Source organism: Pelobates fuscus, chromosome 5, assembly GCF_036172605.1.
Source record: "Pelobates fuscus isolate aPelFus1 chromosome 5, aPelFus1.pri, whole genome shotgun sequence".
Taxonomy (NCBI): Eukaryota; Metazoa; Chordata; class Amphibia; order Anura; family Pelobatidae; genus Pelobates; species Pelobates fuscus.
Window position 1 is genome coordinate 70726067 of NC_086321.1, and position 18690 is coordinate 70744756.

The following is an 18690-nucleotide window of genomic DNA, read 5'->3' on the forward strand; positions in this document are numbered from 1 at the left end:
GTTGTCACCTTGCACCTTGGGTCCTCCCAAGCAGTGAGGATCAGTTTCACATCAGATTGGATTGAATTTCCATTCGCTATTAGACAATGCTTATTGGTAATTTGTCATTTTGAGCCCTGCTGTTCTGCATGGTTATATCACTACTACTACTATACTACTATAGTTTGAACCAATTCTTGTCTGGTTGTTTCTTGGTTAGTGGATATATCCAGCCTCAATATCACCATTAAAACTATTATAATGAAATGGTTTAACCCCTAGAAAATCTGTTGTGTTTACTAGCTGTTTGGACTCTTGGCATTACAGTTAGGCTCCTTTTCGACTCCCTTTTACTTTTTATTATAATTTGAAAGGTGAAACAAATATCTTTGAGATAGGGAGATGATTAAAATGACATTATGAGATTAAATAATATGAATGAATGGTAATATTTCCATATTTTTACGTTATATAATATGAAATGGGCGAAGTAGGTAAGGGGATAAATGGAGGCCCATAAAGGTGTAGGAATTTGAACACTATTTTAACACATTTTAATTAAGCATATATTATTTATTAAAATACATGAAAGTTGCTTTTACATGTCTACATATTCTTTATTATGTCTTCTAATTATATTTCTGGGCTCCTTCTGAAGTGGAATGTCCTCGGTGACTTAGACTCCTCTTGCTTAGCTAGGCTAAACACTTTGTGTCTCCCCACAGTTGGATTTTTTATAAATCAGTATATATGGTGTGGCCAGGGAAGGCTGTCTGTTTAATACGAAGTGTGTTGTTTTCCTGGAAACACTGCTGTCATCAAACAAAAACCATTCTTCATTTCCATTCACAGAGCCGAGGGCCGAAGAGTGTTTTTCAGAATGTGAACACCCTGAATTATCAGATATGTCCCTCGCATAAGAATAATAGTGACCACTGTCAGATGATAACCCAGAATGGACCACAACAGAATTTAAAACATAGGGCACTTTTTTTTGGTTATGTGACAGGTCTTCTACCTCAGGTCTTCTATTCTCATTCTCCAGTGTCTGATCTGCTGATGCAGCCCGAGATGTTGATCTCTCTACAGGCAAATCCAGTACGAGTGGAATGGACACAGGATCCAATATCTTACACTTCACATTGCAGATTGTATCATAGGCAAATCGCAGTAAAGTTAAAATGAGATATTGTGGCTCTTCCACGATCATCTTAGTCCTTTCTGCTGTCTGGAGGGAAGCACATGTTTGACACTGATACTTGTTATCTCCATCAAGAACCTCTGGTGCCAGAAAACTAGTTAGCAGGTCCTTTACCGTAGGTGTTTCCTGTGTCTTTTCCTCTCCAGTTTTTTGACATGAGATGTTGCTAGTGGGTGATTCTGCAGCTGGGGTCATATTGATTGTAACAGAATCGTAATGTTTTTCCTCGGTAGAGCATGCCATTACCGGTGCTGGTTTGACAAATGAAGAGAAAGCCAGAGGAAGATCAGTGAAATCTTCTCTTTTATGGGAGGTGCTTTTGCAGGTCTTACACCAAGTGTTTGTTTTCAGCTTTCCCCCAAACATGCTTTCTATCACAGTTTTTTCTTCTTTCCCCAGTTCTGTGCTCCGAGGTGTTGAATTATGTGTTGATTTCTCCTCTTCTTGCAATCTAATACACAAACAAATATAAGGCAAGAACAATGGAAATTTAAAAGCTTCAACATTTGTCTTATGCACACAGAGTGTATCTTTTAAAGACTAATTAGCTAATATGTAGATTTTAGTAACGAACTATTTTATAAAGAAACACCTCCTAAATAATCAGTTAAAATGAATTCAATAATACCGTTTAATATTGTGTATTTTGCTATTCTTCACAATGTTTAAGGTATGAATGACGACAACAACTAGTCAACAATTACTAGTTAAAAAGACTAAGTATAGACCAAGTAAAAGTACCTGTTTAGAAGGAATCTGAGATACTCGGCAGAGTCTTCCTGGGAATTAGGACTGGACCCAGGTGGTCTTGAAGCCATAAAAAATTTACAAGGTGCATAAGCTATTTGCTGATTAGAAATGGAAAACAACATTATTTTAAAATGTTGTACTGGCAAGAGAAAGGCACAGTGATATTGACATAAGGCATTGTTTATGTATGCCCATTTTATTGCTAGGTTAACTTTATTGTTATTTTTTTTTTAAATCTTTTATTCAACTTAAATGAAGTGACTCAATGACACACACTGTATTATAGATTAGAGATGTCCCGAACGGTTCGCTGGTGAACAGTTCCTGGCGAACATAGCTTGTTCGTGTTCGCCACGGATGGCGAACATATGAGATGGTTGGTCCGCCCCCTATTCGTCATCATTGAGTAAACTTTGACCCTGTACCTCACAGTCAGCAGACACATTCCAGCCAATCAGCAGCAGACCCTCCCTCCCAGACCCTCCCACCTCCTGGACAGCATCCATTTTAGATTCATTCTGAAGCTGCATTCTTAGTGAGAGGAGGGACAGTGTGCTGCTGCTGATTTAATAGGGAAATTGATAGCTAGGCTAGTGTATTCAGTGTCCACTACAGTCCTGAAGGACTCATCTGATCTCTGCTGTAAGGACAGCACCCCAAAAAGCCCTTTTTAGGGCTAGAACATGAGTCTTCTTTTTTTTGTGTGTGTGTAATCTAATTGCAGTTGCATGCCTGCCAGTGTGTGTGTCAGGCTCACAGCGAATACTGTGTCCACTTGCCCAGTGCCACCACTCATATCTGGTGTCACAATAGCTTGCATTTAATAAAAAAAAACTTTATTGACTGTAATATAATAGCAGTCAGTTTCCTTCACACGTGTACATTTCAGGGCCTGCCAGGGCACAGTGTCACACAAGTGCAACTCATATCTGGTGTAACAGTAGTGTACATTAAAAAAAAAAATAGAAATTTGACTGTGAAATAATAGCAGTCAGTTTCCTTCACACGTGTGCGTTTCAGGGCCTGCCAGGGCACAGTGTCACACCAGTGCAACTCATTTCTGGTGTAACAGTAGTGTACATTTAAAAAAATAAAATACCGGGGGCTTGTTGTCACCTTTCGGGGACCCTTGGTGTTGTACGTGGCTGGGTGGAGGAAGAGACCTTCAATGACATCAGTGAGGACAAGGAACGGGACATGGCTAGCTTGGTATCCAACCTTGTGCAAATGGGGAGTTTGCGGTTGTGCAAATGGACTGTTTGCGGTTGTTTGCGGTGCGTTAAACGGGGAGTTTGGTCTGTCACTGTGAAGCGGGTGTAGCCCTTACACTACCTGATCGATACAACATCATACCTGATGTTTTAAAGCACGTTATTCCAAACAATTTAGGAATGTTAGGTGATTTATGCCCTTTATGGATTAAAACCAGACTCTGCATCAACTATGTAATTTTCCATGGGAGTTTTGCCATGGATCCCCCTCCAGCATGCCACAGTCCAGGTGTTAGTCCCCTTGAAACAACTTTTCCATCACTATTGTGGCCAGAAAGAGTCCCTGTGGGTTTTAAAATTCGCCTGCTTATTTAAGTCTATGGCGGTTCGCCCGGTTCGCCCGTTCGCGAACATTTGCGGAAGTTTCGCGTTCGCCATTTGCGAACGGAAAATGTTATGTTCGCGACATCTCTATTATAGATTTCAGATTTTTGCAACTGATAGGTGGGCATTCCCATTCATATGTATTGCTTAGGATTTGTGTAAAAATAGGTTTTGAACAAGTTTTGTGCTGTATTTCAAATAATAAAAGTGTATAGTTAGTTTTTTATATATATATATATATATATATATTATATATATATATATATATATATATATATTCTTTATTTTTGTTGTGCAAAAGCTAATACATGAGCTTGTGAAGCCACAACAGCATTAGCAAACTAAGCAATAACAGTGTGAAACAGTGTCATGGCACATTTTTAGAATTAAAATTAAACTAGATGGTGTATGGAGCAGAGATGTGAGAGATAAGAGTAAAAACCATAGAAAACACACATCTGCATCTCAAACAATGTATCATTGCCACTGGGTGTTGAAATACATAGACCAGATTCTCCAGGATGCTGATTTGGCTGGGGGATAAGATTAAAACCAAGCAAATAGACTAAATAAATGTGAATGGTACATTGGACAACTGGGATGGTGAATAAATGAGCCCTAGCTCAAGGCCCAAGGTGAGGGCTATGGATTATGTACAGGAGGGACTGTCAGCCTATGCCTAAATTGGGCACCATTGGAATATTCTTTCTGTGTCTATTATCAACGTAAGGCAGCCTATGTAAGCGACCCCTCATGGCCCCTTTGTGCTCAGTAGCCGATCTCCTAGAGTCTTGATCCCGAAGGTATCCTGTGCCACAGACCCGCCTTTCCGTGCCCTCATGTACAGATTTCGATGCCTGTTTAACCGGACATCGTCTCCTGTGTGGAGTGCAGTTACCAGGGGTACGACCTAGTTTGGACTGAGGTTCAGGACGGCACCAATCAGATGCAGGACCAGACTCTTGGCATGTATATGCCTTTCCGAGCCAGGTCCTCTGTTTCCACGCTGTAGGCGCGACCACTGAGTGTCAGGCCCCGCCCCTATAGTTAGTTTTTTTAATGTTAAGCAAATTGGAACTTTCATAATTTCTATAAATAAGGAAATGCTCTAGGCACCATAACCACTACAGTGTGCTGTAGTGGTTTCTGGTGCCAGAAGAGGCCCTGTCCCTGGTTTCCCCCCTTCCCCCACCCCATTTTTTTAGTAGTCAATGCGTTTTACCAAGGCATCACTTTTTACCAGGGGTCCACATATGCCATGTCTCCGCTACTTAACTTGGAGTGTCAGAAACTCCTAGACAGGATCTTACATTTGCCCTTCTGAGCTAAACCCTGTATCGCCAGGCTTAACTCAAATAGTGGAAAGCTGTCAGAAGTACTGTGGGTGTAGAGCGGCGCGTTCATCCTAGGTAAGAAGTCAACCTGGTCTACAATGGTTTGACTACTTACAAATTGGGGAGGGGGGAGGGGGGAGCAGAGTACTATAGTGGTTATGGTGCTTGAAATGTCCCTTTAAAAAACATACCTTGTTTGTATGAGATAACTTCTTGAAAAGATGTTTAAATTTCTCCATCAGTGATTGGCACCCACTCAGATTCACAGATAACACGTACCTCCTAAAACTGAAATAAAAACATGTGTTTTACATCTTATTCTTGGACATTCCAACTTATACGAGATACAAAATAAATGCACACAGCAGCCCCAATGCTAACTCACTGTAGCCCCATACACACACTACAGCTTATATTAATATACACACACAACAGTCCGCATACATAAACATTAGATACACACATACGCACACGACAGCCCCTAGATGCACACACACCATCTAGACACACAAACACTCTCTATAGCACCTGGACTCACACACTACAGTCCATGGATAAACACTACACTGAAACACAAACTACCCTGTTCACACAAACTACAGCCCCTATACATAAAAAGGCACATTACTGCTCCTGTAACACGCTACAGTCCCTAGATAAACCCACATGCACACAACAGTCCCGATACACATATGCTCTAGAAGTACTACAAATATACTCAAATGCTTTCTCTCTCTCTCAACAACTGCTAGTCAGACAGACAGACAGACACACACACACACACACACACAATCTCTACAGCCCCTAGATGCACACACTTTACATCCAGTGGAAACATATACACACTACAGTGCCTAGCCACACATCGTACACCACAGACTCCTTTACACACACACATACACACTACACCACAAACAGTCACCTCTATGCACACGCAATCCCACAATCGGCCTCCAACCACATACAGTGCCACAGAGAGGCCCCCTACACATGCACAATACCCTTTACTGGCCATGCCCCACTTTTGTCCTTTGTTATCCATATTATAGGGACACCAGCTGTGCTTTGTTAAATAAACACAGGACATTGGTTCCATGCAAGTGCTCTTCCCTGGAGTGACAGCAGATTAGCATACTCACTTTGAGGTGGCATGCATGTCATCATTGATGACATGAAACACCCACGTTCTGTCCCTGCCCCCTTCAACTGGGCTGCTCTGTGTTTAAATACCTGGGCTGAATTATTTTCCCAGTCCAGCCCTGGTGTGAAATAAAGCATAACTTACTCTGCTGCCATGAATAATGCTTGCAATACACTGTTCATAAAACATGTGTTTCCCAAGTTGATTAGGCCAATTTTCTTGGTTTTTAATTTCACTGACTGTGGCAGGTTCTAAAGAAAGAGAAAAAACAAACACACTCACAGTCAACAAAACGCATAATATATAAAAAATGTCTACAAACAGAAATGTGTTTTCCATGCTCATCCAGACAGTCTTCGTGTAATGAATTGGCGGATCAATGTGTGGAGTTACAGAATGACCTTTTTTCACAAGAAGGTGAAAATAAATCATTATTTTTGGCTTGGTCACTGTACCTCCCTATGGAAAATGTTGGAGCTTTGTAAATATTGCTAATGGTTATAATGTTCAGTTTGTTAGTAGAATATTTATATCTACTGCCATTGACACATTCCACTATACCCAGCAACAGTGTTATTTGCCCCTCCACAGCCTCACTCCCATTGTCCCAATCCACACCCCAGTCCCGTCTACCCTACTCCATTGCCATAGCCAGATATCCCCACGCAGCTCCACTTCTATAGGCCTATTCTCTCTTCCCAGTCTCTTTTCACTCCCAGCCTCTCTACCATATGCCCTAATACACCCATTTCCCTATGCCTTGTGAATTTAATTTTTTTGAAATCCTGATCTCCCATGACCTATCAGGCCCTATGTAGGTATCCTGCAGATAATCTGCCTGTGATCACTACTTCCCAAGGACTTACATATATAGAACTGTATAGTAGAGCAGTGGTTCCTAAATCCCAAATTAGGTGCATGCAATTGTTCTGAATAAATGCTTTTTTACAGCGTCTCTGCCTTCCTAGGTGTAATAAACCCACCTTTCACTTTGGGATGAGTCTATTTATTTTTTGCTACATTTATGTTATAAACTACAATGCAATGGTAGAATGGGTCACTGGGCTAAATTTTCATTTGAAGAATGGATCTTAAGTGCCCGTGATTCTGCTTAGTCCTTGTACAGCAGTAATTAATTAATTGGTATATGACTTGGATGTTGTATTATTGTTATTACTCTAAACCAAGGATGACTAAGATTGGAACCACTGTTTCTCAACGATATTCCCCATGATGCTCAGCCAGCAATAGGAATGTAGTTCGGAAACATCTGGGGTGTCATAATTAGCTGTCAGTCCTCTAAACAATCTCTATGATATCCTTAATCATGTCTTACTATATATTCATGTTTATATGTATTTTCCTATTTTTAACATGTAAACAGTTACATTTAAATCTAAATTTTATTGTTATTATGTTGTTCCATTTTTTTGTAACAATATATAACTTTTATGGCTGATATATGAAATGTATAACATATATTACAAGTACATTAAGGGTCTACTCAAGCCTAATACTTCCTAATAAAGCTATGTACCTCAATTTCCTTGGGCTTGCTCTTGTCTCCGGTTACTTTGCTGCGGTTATTGTTGAGGAAGTTGATGATGTCTTGCTCACAGGTGAGATTTCCGGCTCTTCCTTTGCCTGTGAAAAACCCTGTAATGTTCAGTTTCTCAAAACAGGCGAACGAGCACCAATTGCAAACCCGCAGTCTTAGACACCTTACGAAATCACATAGTTTTGTCCAAAATAAACGTATCCATAATATCAGATTTTGAAACCATCCAGTTTTACTTTCTGTACTGGAATCTTTGGTCTCAGATATTGTTTCCTCAATGTCAAGGACTGTTTCCTCGTCTGTCATATTTGTTTCCAACTGTTTGTTCATAGTACCACAATTTTACAATGTGTATGAAACACTGTGTGTGGATTTTTGATAAAATTAGTAATAAAACTCTAAGGACAACTCTAGCGCACTGAACAGCAATGCAGCCAATTCAGTATTGAGTGAGTGTTCCCTCATGCACTGGTGAGAAACAATTGTTCAAATGATGACATCATAACCATGTCACAATCTCATATGTTGATAATGGCATAAACAAAGTTAAAATTACTTGTGGGCTCTTAAAGTTTAAATAAAAATAAATAAATGCATAGACAGTGTCACCTATATTATATATATATAAATACGTATAATTACAATAATAAATAAATAAAATAAAATTAATAAATAAAATATTGAAACAAAATGTAATATAAATTATATATTCATATGTAATTTCATTCTAACTGTATTTTTTTATTAATATATATATATATATATATATATATATTGGTAACAAAATACACTTAGAATGACATTCTATATATATCTATCTATATATAAAATGCAAATAACCGCAAATATATATATATAAAGATAAATACATATAATTACATCAAAATTACATTAGTATACACGTAGAATTTAAATACCTATAAATGCATATATATTAAAATTCTACATGTATATTTAAGTAATCTTTTAACATAATTAGGTGATTTGATTAATTAAAATTTGATTGACATGCCTGACAACACAGGGAGAAAGTGCAGAGAATTTTATTTGCAAGCACTATATTTGACCCTGTAACTCTCCAAGACACCATAAAACCTGTATATGGGGGGTACTGTTTCACTCGGGAGACTTCGCTGAACTCAAATATTAGTGTTTCAAACTGGTAAATTGTATTACAACGATGATATTTTAAGTAAAAGTGAAGTTTTTTGCATTTTTTACAACGAACTGCACTTTTATGCACTATATTATTGTTGTAATAGGTTTTACTGTTATAAAACACTAATATTTGTGTTTAGTGAAGTCTCCTGAGAATAACAGTACCCAGGCACGGACTGGCCATCGGGCATACCGGGCAAATGCCCGGTGGGCCGCGATGGCCGTGGGGCCGAGACCATCAGGGGAGATCACAGGATCTCCCCTGCCGGCCGCTGCAGGGCCAGCCCAGCGCTATCCGAGCGCCGGCCCTGCTGTGTGTCTCCATGGGCCGGTGGGGAGATCAAAGATCTCCCTCACCGGCCCAGAGACACTGTTACATGCGGCCGCCAGCTGGGGTGTGAGAGAGGGAGGAGAGGACCGGCGGAGCTCTAGCCAGCAGCTCCGCCGGGTCCTCTCGCGAGGTCTGAGCGTTACCGCGATTACCGCGGCAACGCTCAGATCTCGCGAGAGTGAACTCTAGCCTTCAGGTTAGAGTTCACTCTCACCCCTTGACCACCAGGGAAGGAAGCATGGTCCCCCCCAGGCAGAACGGCTCCTCTAAACACACCCTCTCTACAACACCTACACACACTACGTCACCTATACACACACACTACAGCCCGTATGCACACACTCGCTACATCCCCTATAACACTATGCCCCCTATACACACACTCTCTACAGCCCCTAGCCACACATATTACACCACAAACACAAATGAAATTGACCTATTTACACAATACCACACCACACTCTACACACACGCTATCCCACAAGCAGGCTCCAAACATATGCACCATGCATTTTCCTGGCCCTTTTGTCTCTGGAGGAGACACCAGAGACAATTTAAAAGCAAACACAGCGCAAGCATGTTAATAAATTTGCTTGCGCTGCGCAGAACACATTCAGGGCCTTTTTCTAATGCCAGAGCTCTTCAGCGGGGCTCTGCGCGTTGAACTAACATGCTCACTTTGAGAGGGGGCGTGCTTGTCATTAGTGATGACAAAACACACCCTCTGTGGCCCTGCCCCCTTCTTAGGGGGCCGCTCTGATTAAAAAATGCCTGGGCCTAATTTTTTTCCCAGTCCGGCCCTGAAAGTACCCCCCATGTACAGGTTTCATGGTGTTTTGGAAAGTTAGAGAGTCACATATAAGGCTTGCATTTCATTTTTTTACATTTGACAAATGTTGCCTTTGAGAGCGTATGGTAGCCCAGGAATGAGAATTACCCCCATGATGGCATACCATTTGCAAAAGTAGACAACCCAAGGTATTGCAAGTGGGGTATGTCCAGTCTTTCTTAGTAGCTACTTAGTCACAAACACTGGCCAAATATTCATTTTTTGCTTTTTTCACACAAAAACAAATATGAACGCTAACTTTAACCAGTGTTTGTGACTAAGTGGCTAAAAAGACTAAAAATACCCCACTTTCAATACCTTTGGTTGTCTACTTTTTCAAATGGTATGCCATTATGGGGGTAATTCTCATTCCTGGGCTACCACACCGTCTCAAAGGTAACATTACTAATCTGGCAAATTTCAATTTGAAAATGGAACGTTCTATATTTGACCCTGTAACTTTCCAAAACACCATAAAACCTGTTAATGGGGGGTACTGTTGTACTCGTGAGTCATCGCTGATTACAAATATGTGCATTGTTTTGCAGTAAAACAGTATTATGACATTCACAGTTAAAATGTCAGACGGAAATACAAATTTAAAAAAAAATCTTATTTTCTCACATTTTTTAAAATTTTATTCATAATAAATTATGTTCCATATATGAATAGTTAATGATACATTAAAGCCCTGTTTCTCCTGAACAAAATGATATATAATAAGTGTGGGTGCATATAATATGAAAGAAGGGAACTACGGGTGAACAGACATATAGCGCAAATTCCAGTTTTTGTTTACGTTTTGTTTTGATCAGAACGTGGACTATTGACTCCATCTTGAAGGGGTTAATACATATAGTAACTTTAAAAAACAATAAAAACAATATAAAAAAAAACAACAACTAAAGTCTAAGGTGCTTGATCCTCCTGAGATGCATTTCGCTGTTATTCGTGGCTTTCTTAATCAGTTGAACCTACTTCCTATGTCTGGATGATTTTAAATAGACCTCTCACAAACAATCACAGACATCCGATTATGCGGGAGTTCGTTGTGCCAGCTGATTCCTCTTATCCTTCTGAATAGACGGAAGTGGCACGGCATAATTCTGACCACGTCATTCGTTCTAAAACTCCATTATTTTTATAGGGTTTAAGTCCTGGCATAGATGTAGAGATGGACAGAAGCGGCGTGACAGGTCCAGCGTCACGTCACTTCCGGATTCATATTTGTGCACAAAAACGTCTATATTAATGAAGGGCAATATCGCAATATTGTATATAATAGATATTTGTGGATTATCTACATAATTTATATATACAACTTAATTCAATAAAACCATGTATATGGGATAAAAAAATACATAAATATAAAACATAATTAAATAAAAATCAATAAGCATGTCTCATCCAGTTTCATTAGTACCTAAATTGGTATCTATGTGACCAGCAACCAGTGTGGTGTCCAACTATATTGGGCAGAGAAACATAGTCTATATTTTCCAAAAAGTGGCAGAGTTCGAAGCCATTGTTGAGACCATGGGGTGTTAGAGTATTTAGGTTGAAAATCCATTTCATTGGCCCATCTTTCTAATCATGTCTTCGCCTCTCCAATTTGCCTCCACTTTTTCTATCCCTATAAACATCAAATTACTGGGGTCTATATTATGTTTCAATTGATAATGTAAGCATAGGTTATGTTTGTCGAATCCATTTTTTATATTACACACATGCTCCTGTATCCTTATGTTCAACATGCGTGTAGTGCATCCTATGTAAATTAACCCACACGGGCATTTGATAAGATATATCACTCCATTGGAGTAGCATGTAATTATTTGTTTTATTGAGAATGACTCATTGTCATTACAAGGATAGTTAAATTATCTTACACAGAGCTTTATGCTTTCCTCTTCCATAAAAACCTTTCTGTTCATTAAATAAATGTTCTTTTGGCCTTGTCTGGTTCTGGACTAAGTTTGTCCTTAAATTTGAGACCCACTTATAAATGATCAGGGGCTTTTCAGGAAGTATTTTATTAAGTGCTTCATCACACCTCAAAATTAGCCAATATTTATGGATTATTCTTTTAAAATTGTGACTACGACTATTAAAACCACATATAAGTGCTACTTAGTCATTAATACTCCCTTCTGTTTTGGTTTTATAACACGTATAGCCAGGGCTGCCATCAGAAATTGTGGGGCTCCTAACACAGCTCAAGGTCTGGGCCCCCGTGTGCCCGTCTCCAAGCCCCGCCTCCAAATCCCACCCACAGGAATACACACACACAGACACAAAAGGACACAGACACAGAAAGATACACACATACTAACAGACACATATAGACACATACACAGATACACACACACACACACTGATATACAGACACACTGACGTACATACATACTCACATACTGACACACACACACACATACATACATTCATACTGACAAACAGACATACATACAAACTGACATACAGACATACAAACAGACATGCATACATACACATAATGGCATACATACACATACATATTGATATACACACACACAGATAGATATATACATACACAGATACATACATACAGACATACTGACATAAACACACACAGACATACATGCATACTGACAGATACATACATACATACACACATACATACTGACATACATACACACACACACAGACATACATACAGACATATATACATACCTACAAACACACACACATACAGATAGACACATACATACAGGGAGTGCAGAATTATTAGGCAAGTTGTATTTTTGAGGATTCATTTTATTATTGAACAACAACCATGTTCTCAATGAACCCCAAAAACTCATTAATATCAAAGCTGAATATTTTTGGAAGTAGTTTTTAGTTTGTTTTTAGTTATAGCTATTTTAGGGGGATATCTGTGTGTGCAGGTGACTATTACTGTGCATAATTATTAGGCAACTTAACAAAAAACAAATATATACCCATTTCAATTATTTATTTTTTACCAGTGAAACCAATATAACATCTCAACATTCACAAATATACATTTCTGACATTCAAAAACATAACAAAAACAAATCAGTGACCAATATAGCCACCTTTCTTTGCAAGGACACTCAAAAGCCTGCCATCCATGGATTCTGTCAGTGTTTTGATCTGTTCACCATCAACATTGCGTGCAGCAGCAACCACAGCCTCCCAGACACTGTTCAGAGAGGTGTACTGTTTTCCCTCCTTGTAAATCTCACATTTGATGATGGACCACAGGTTCTCAATGGGGTTCAGATCAGGTGAACAAGGAGGCCATGTCATTAGATTTTCTTCTTTTATACCCTTTCTTGCCAGCCACGCTGTGGAGTACTTGGACGCGTGTGATGGAGCATTGTCCTGCATGAAAATCATGTTTTTCTTGAAGGATGCAGACTTCTTCCTGTACCACTGCTTGAAGAAGGTGTCTTCCAGAAACTGGCAGTAGGACTGGGAGTTGAGCTTGACTCCATCCTCAACCCGAAAAGGCCCCACAAGCTCATCTTTGATGATACCAGCCCAAACCAGTACTCCACCTCCAACTTGCTGGCGTCTGAGTCGGACTGGAGCTCTCTGCCCTTTACCAATCCATCCATCTGGCCCATCAAGACTCACTCTCATTTCATCAGTCCATAAAACCTTAGAAAAATCAGTCTTGAGATATTTCTTGGCCCAGTCTTGACGTTTCAGCTTGTGTGTCTTGTTCAGTGGTGGTCGTCTTTCAGCCTTTCTTACCTTGGCCATGTCTCTGAGTATTGCACACCTTGTGCTTTTGGGCACTCCAGTGATGTTGCAGCTCTGAAATATGGCCAAACTGGTGGCAAGTGGCATCTTGGCAGCTGCACGCTTGACTTTTCTCAGTTCATGGGCAGTAATTTTGCGCCTTGCTTTCTCCACACGCTTCTTGCGACCCTGTTGACTATTTTGAATGAAACGCTTGCTTGTTCGATGATCACGCTTCAGAAGCTTTGCAATTTTAAGAGTGCTGCATCCCTCTGCAAGATATCTCACTATTTTTGACTTTTCTGAGCCTGTCAAGTCCTTCTTTTGACCCATTTTGCCAAAGGAAAGGAAGTTGCCTAATAATTATGCACACCTGATATAGGGTGTTGATGTCATTAGACCACACCCCTTCTCATTATAGAGATGCACATCACCTAATATGCTTAATTGGTAGTAGGCTTTCGAGCCTATACAGCTTGGAGTAAGACAACATGCATAAAGAGGATGATGTGGTCAAAATACTCATTTGCCTAATAATTCTGCACTCCCTGTACAGACATACTGACATACACACACACACACACACACAGACATACATGCATACTGACATACATACATACTAACACACACAGACATACATACTGACATACACACACACACATACATACATACTTGCAGACACATACACAGACATACATACTGACAAAGACATACATACATACAGTCATATATACATACTGACATACACACACACATACAGATAGACATGCATACTGACATACATACACACATACACACATAAACAGCGCTGACCGGGCCCCTGAAGATATAGGGCCCATCGGGTGGCCCTAAATGATTGACGGCAGTTTCGCCGCTCCACGTGGGGGCCCGGGCGGCTGCGCCCCCTAGGGCCGCTGGGCCCGTGACAACCATTATGGTTGTCACCCCCTGATGGCGGCCCTGCGTATAGCACATATTTTAAAAAGGTCGATGTGAACAACTACATTGAAGATGGTCACTTCTCACCATGAATTTTAAATGCCCCAAAGGCCCAGATATTAAGAAACAAAAATTCCAAGAACAGGCACTTAAAATTATAGGGGACTTTAAAGAAAAACGATATAGTGATGAGTTATTAAAGAAAGCACATCAAGAAGTGGAATCTAAAGATAGGAATTCACTATTGGAATATTAAACCAAAACAGAAGGGCGTAATAATGACTAAGTAGCACTTATATGTGATTTTAATTCTCGTAGTCACAATTTTAAAAGAATAATCCATAAATATTGGCCAATTTTGAGGGGTGATGAAGCACTCAATAAGATACTTCCTGATAAGCTCCTGATCATTTATAAGGGGGTCCCAAATTTAAGGACAAGCTTAGTCCCGAACCAGACAAGGCCATAAGAACATAAATAGTTCTTTATTGAACAGAAAGGTTTTTATGGAAGCGGATATTGTGGGGCATGTAAAACCCTTAATAGGGAACACATGGGATGGGTAGCAGCATTGTAACCAGGCTGTGTGATACAAAGTAAATACAAATACAAAAAGAGAAGTCCTGCGCTTAAGCAGCAAGGACTACAACACACATCAGCCCCTGTGTTCCCTATTAAGGGTTAATAAGTAAAGGGGTGTATATAAAAAATACCCCTTTCTGTCTCATTGGAGATATCTTTGCCAGAAGCTCAAGGAAGCAGGCTGAAGGGTCGGTGTTAGGACCCGCTTAGGGGGGTCTGCCTTGACGTTGGCAGGCGGGCATCCCTCCAATGGCCATTGGAGCAACTAAATGACCTCCATTTGTCTAAATATACATAGGGATTAAGGAGAAAGCGCAAGTAACATTTTCTTTTCTTTGGTTTTTACTATATATTGGGGCTGATGTGTGTTGTAGTCCTTGCTGCTTAAGCGCAGGACTTCTCTTTTTGTATTTGTATTTACTTTGTATCACACAGCCTGGTTACAATGCTGCTACCCATCCCATGTGTTCCCTATTAAGGGTTAATAAGTAAAGGGGTGTATATAAAAAATACCCCTTTCTGTCTCATTGGAGATATCTTTGCCAGAAGCTCAAGGAAGCAGGCTGAAGGGTCGGTGTTAGGACCCGCTTAGGGGGGTCTGCCTTGACGTTGGCAGGCGGGCATCCCTCCAATGGCCATTGGAGCAACTAAATGACCTCCATTTGTCTAAATATACATAGGGATTAAGGAGAAAGCGCAAGTAACATTTTCTTTTCTTTGGTTTTTACTATATATTGGGGCTGATGTGTGTTGTAGTCCTTGCTGCTTAAGCGCAGGACTTCTCTTTTTGTATTTGTATTTACTTTGTATCACACAGCCTGGTTACAATGCTGCTACCCATCCCATGTGTTCCCTATTAAGGGTTAATAAGTAAAGGGGTGTATATAAAAAATACCCCTTCTGTCTCATTGGAGATATCTTTGCCAGAAGCGCAAGGAAGCAGGCTGAAGGGTCGGTGTTAGGACCCGCTTAGGGGGGTCTGCCTTGACGTTGGCAGGCGGGCATCCCTCCAATGGCCATTGGAGCAACTAAATGACCTCCATTTGTCTAAATATACATAGGGATTAAGGAGAAAGCGCAAGTAACATTTTCTTTTCTTTGGTTTTTACTATATATTGGGGCTGATGTGTGTTGTAGTCCTTGCTGCTTAAGCGCAGGACTTCTCTTTTTGTATTTGTATTTACTTTGTATCACACAGCCTGGTTACAATGCTGCTACCCATCCCATGTGTTCCCTATTAAGGGTTAATAAGTAAAGGGGTGTATATAAAAAATACCCCTTTCTGTCTCATTGGAGATATCTTTGCCAGAAGCTCAAGGAAGCAGGCTGAAGGGTCGGTGTTAGGACCCGCTTAGGGGGGTCTGCCTTGACGTTGGCAGGCGGGCATCCCTCCAATGGCCATTGGAGCAACTAAATGACCTCCATTTGTCTAAATATACATAGGGATTAAGGAGAAAGCGCAAGTAACATTTTCTTTTCTTTGGTTTTTACTATATATTGGGGCTGATGTGTGTTGTAGTCCTTGCTGCTTAAGCGCAGGACTTCTCTTTTTGTATTTGTATTTACTTTGTATCACACAGCCTGGTTACAATGCTGCTACCCATCCCATGTGTTCCCTATTAAGGGTTAATAAGTAAAGGGGTGTATATAAAAAATACCCCTTTCTGTCTCATTGGAGATATCTTTGCCAGAAGCTCAAGGAAGCAGGCTGAAGGGTCGGTGTTAGGACCCGCTTAGGGGGGTCTGCCTTGACGTTGGCAGGCGGGCATCCCTCCAATGGCCATTGGAGCAACTAAATGACCTCCATTTGTCTAAATATACATAGGGATTAAGGAGAAAGCGCAAGTAACATTTTCTTTTCTTTGGTTTTTACTATATATTGGGGCTGATGTGTGTTGTAGTCCTTGCTGCTTAAGCGCAGGACTTCTCTTTTTGTATTTGTATTTACTTTGTATCACACAGCCTGGTTACAATGCTGCTACCCATCCCATGTGTTCCCTATTAAGGGTTAATAAGTAAAGGGGTGTATATAAAAAATACCCCTTTCTGTCTCATTGGAGATATCTTTGCCAGAAGCTCAAGGAAGCAGGCTGAAGGGTCGGTGTTAGGACCCGCTTAGGGGGGTCTGCCTTGACGTTGGCAGGCGGGCATCCCTCCAATGGCCATTGGAGCAACTAAATGACCTCCATTTGTCTAAATATACATAGGGATTAAGGAGAAAGCGCAAGTAACATTTTCTTTTCTTTGGTTTTTACTATATATTGGGGCTGATGTGTGTTGTAGTCCTTGCTGCTTAAGCGCAGGACTTCTCTTTTTGTATTTGTATTTACTTTGTATCACACAGCCTGGTTACAATGCTGCTACCCATCCCATGTGTTCCCTATTAAGGGTTAATAAGTAAAGGGGTGTATATAAAAAATACCCCTTTCTGTCTCATTGGAGATATCTTTGCCAGAAGCTCAAGGAAGCAGGCTGAAGGGTCGGTGTTAGGACCCGCTTAGGGGGGTCTGCCTTGACGTTGGCAGGCGGGCATCCCTCCAATGGCCATTGGAGCAACTAAATGACCTCCATTTGTCTAAATATACATAGGGATTAAGGAGAAAGCGCAAGTAACATTTTCTTTTCTTTGGTTTTTACTATATATTGGGGCTGATGTGTGTTGTAGTCCTTGCTGCTTAAGCGCAGGACTTCTCTTTTTGTATTTGTATTTACTTTGTATCACACAGCCTGGTTACAATGCTGCTACCCATCCCATGTGTTCCCTATTAAGGGTTAATAAGTAAAGGGGTGTATATAAAAAATACCCCTTTCTGTCTCATTGGAGATATCTTTGCCAGAAGCTCAAGGAAGCAGGCTGAAGGGTCGGTGTTAGGACCCGCTTAGGGGGGTCTGCCTTGACGTTGGCAGGCGGGCATCCCTCCAATGGCCATTGGAGCAACTAAATGACCTCCATTTGTCTAAATATACATAGGGATTAAGGAGAAAGCGCAAGTAACATTTTCTTTTCTTTGGTTTTTACTATATATTGGGGCTGATGTGTGTTGTAGTCCTTGCTGCTTAAGCGCAGGACTTCTCTTTTTGTATTTGTATTTACTTTGTATCACACAGCCTGGTTACAATGCTGCTACCCATCCCATGTGTTCCCTATTAAGGGTTAATAAGTAAAGGGGTGTATATAAAAAATACCCCTTTCTGTCTCATTGGAGATATCTTTGCCAGAAGCTCAAGGAAGCAGGCTGAAGGGTCGGTGTTAGGACCCGCTTAGGGGGGTCTGCCTTGACGTTGGCAGGCGGGCATCCCTCCAATGGCCATTGGAGCAACTAAATGACCTCCATTTGTCTAAATATACATAGGGATTAAGGAGAAAGCGCAAGTAACATTTTCTTTTCTTTGGTTTTTACTATATATTGGGGCTGATGTGTGTTGTAGTCCTTGCTGCTTAAGCGCAGGACTTCTCTTTTTGTATTTGTATTTACTTTGTATCACACAGCCTGGTTACAATGCTGCTACCCATCCCATGTGTTCCCTATTAAGGGTTAATAAGTA

The 18690-nt window shown here is 40.5% G+C and overlaps 1 protein-coding gene across 1 annotated transcript; it reads right to left on the reverse strand.

Annotated features, from left to right (window-relative positions):
* Positions 1-679: 679 nt before the first annotated feature.
* On the reverse strand, positions 680-7888 carry LOC134612010 (ubiquitin carboxyl-terminal hydrolase 38-like). Its single transcript, XM_063456392.1, has 5 exons — positions 7538-7888; positions 6145-6251; positions 5051-5147; positions 1922-2028; positions 680-1631 (listed from the first exon to the last, which is right to left on the reverse strand). Exons 1-5 carry the CDS (start codon positions 7886-7888, stop codon positions 680-682), a joined length of 1614 nt encoding a protein of 537 aa, XP_063312462.1.
* Between the last annotated feature and the right edge of the window lie 10802 nt (positions 7889-18690).

What these genes read in the sequence shown, in the direction of transcription:
- LOC134612010 (XM_063456392.1), bottom strand. Translation starts at nt 7,888, where the DNA reads ATGAACAAACAGTTGGAAACAAATATGACAGACGAGGAAACAGTCCTT. An exon ending in GCATTATTCATGGCAGCAGA is followed by an intron (nt 5,148 to 6,144) that starts GTAAGTTATGCT and finishes TTTTTATTTCAG; the next exon opens with TTTTAGGAGGTACGTGTTAT. An exon ending in CTCAGATTCCTTCTAAACAG is followed by an intron (nt 1,632 to 1,921) that starts GTACTTTTACTT and finishes TTTGTGTATTAG; the next exon opens with ATTGCAAGAAGAGGAGAAAT.